The sequence below is a fragment of the Vollenhovia emeryi genome, unplaced genomic scaffold, assembly GCF_000949405.1.
Source record: "Vollenhovia emeryi isolate VEMERY1.0 unplaced genomic scaffold, V.emery_V1.0 DF951913.1, whole genome shotgun sequence".
Classification (NCBI taxonomy): Eukaryota; Metazoa; Arthropoda; class Insecta; order Hymenoptera; family Formicidae; genus Vollenhovia; species Vollenhovia emeryi.
Genome location: NW_011954453.1, coordinates 1 through 1,044, shown reverse-complemented (window position 1 = coordinate 1,044; position 1,044 = coordinate 1). Strand labels below are relative to the sequence as shown.

Sequence of the window (1,044 nt, the reverse complement as noted above, 5' to 3'; positions counted from 1 at the left end):
GGCAACAAGCCACCACTCACCATCCTACACCTACTCTAAAGTCTACTTTTCGCTTTCCTCTTTTGCCAATTATTTGCGCAGTCTGTTTTTTGTCGACCGTCTCGCCTACGTCAGGTCGAAGTAGATCAAATCTAGTTCTAAGCTCGTGCTTATACGCGAGATAGGCGGGACTTCTGCCGGTCGTGCAGTGTTCGGTCGCTCTGTAATCGAACAAAAATATATCTATTGCTTCCTCGAGATTTCTTCCGCTTTTCATAATTTTCGTAACTTTATCTTTAAACGTTTGAACAAAGTTTTCAGCTGCCCCATTCGTCGCCGGATGATGAGGTGCTGAAAAGCTATGTTTTATTCCATTACATTTAGTGAACTCTTTGAACTCAAGGCTAGAGTACTGACGACCGTTATCCGTCACCAGATGACGCGGTAATCCAAATCGAGCAAACAATTTTCGAAATACTTTAATTACTTCTGTCGACGTCGTACATTTTCGCATATCGATAACTTCTGACCATTTCGCATGAGCGTCGATAACGATCATAAACATATGACCGTGGAATGGACCAAGAAAGTCGCTGTGAATCCTACTCCAAAACTTGTCTGGCCATGGCCATGGTGTTAATGGTACACTCGATGGCTTTTTCTGTTCTTGTCCGCACGCTAAGCAAGATGCTGTAATTTGCTCAATTTCGCCATCGATACCTGGCCACCAGACGTATGACCTCGCTATCATTTTCATTCTTACAGTTCCAAAGTGAGACGCGTGTAATTCTCGCAACACTAAACTTTTCACTGATTCTGGGATTACGATTCTATATCCCCAGAAAAGGCATCCTTTTTCCACGAACAACTCTTCACGTTTAGCATGAAACTTTTGCTCATACTCGCTTAACTCGTTCACTTTTGGCCATTGATCAATCGCATATCTTACAATTTTATTCAACACTTTATCACGTTTCGTTTCCTTCGCAATTTCCACCGCATTTAGTGTTTGTAACACTTCGCTTACATAATTCATCGCAGTGTATTCGTTCCCGAAGATTGGCG

General features: G+C 42.4%; 1 protein-coding gene across 1 annotated transcript; it reads right to left on the bottom strand.

Moving 5' to 3' along the window:
• Window positions 1–20: 20 nt before the first annotated feature.
• Window positions 21–1,015, bottom strand: LOC105556075 (uncharacterized protein K02A2.6-like; the record flags this gene model as incomplete). Its single annotated transcript, XM_012003170.1, has 1 exon — window positions 21–1,015. A coding segment is annotated over exon 1 (995 nt), but the record flags the coding sequence as incomplete, so codon positions are not given.
• Between the last annotated feature and the right edge of the window lie 29 nt (window positions 1,016–1,044).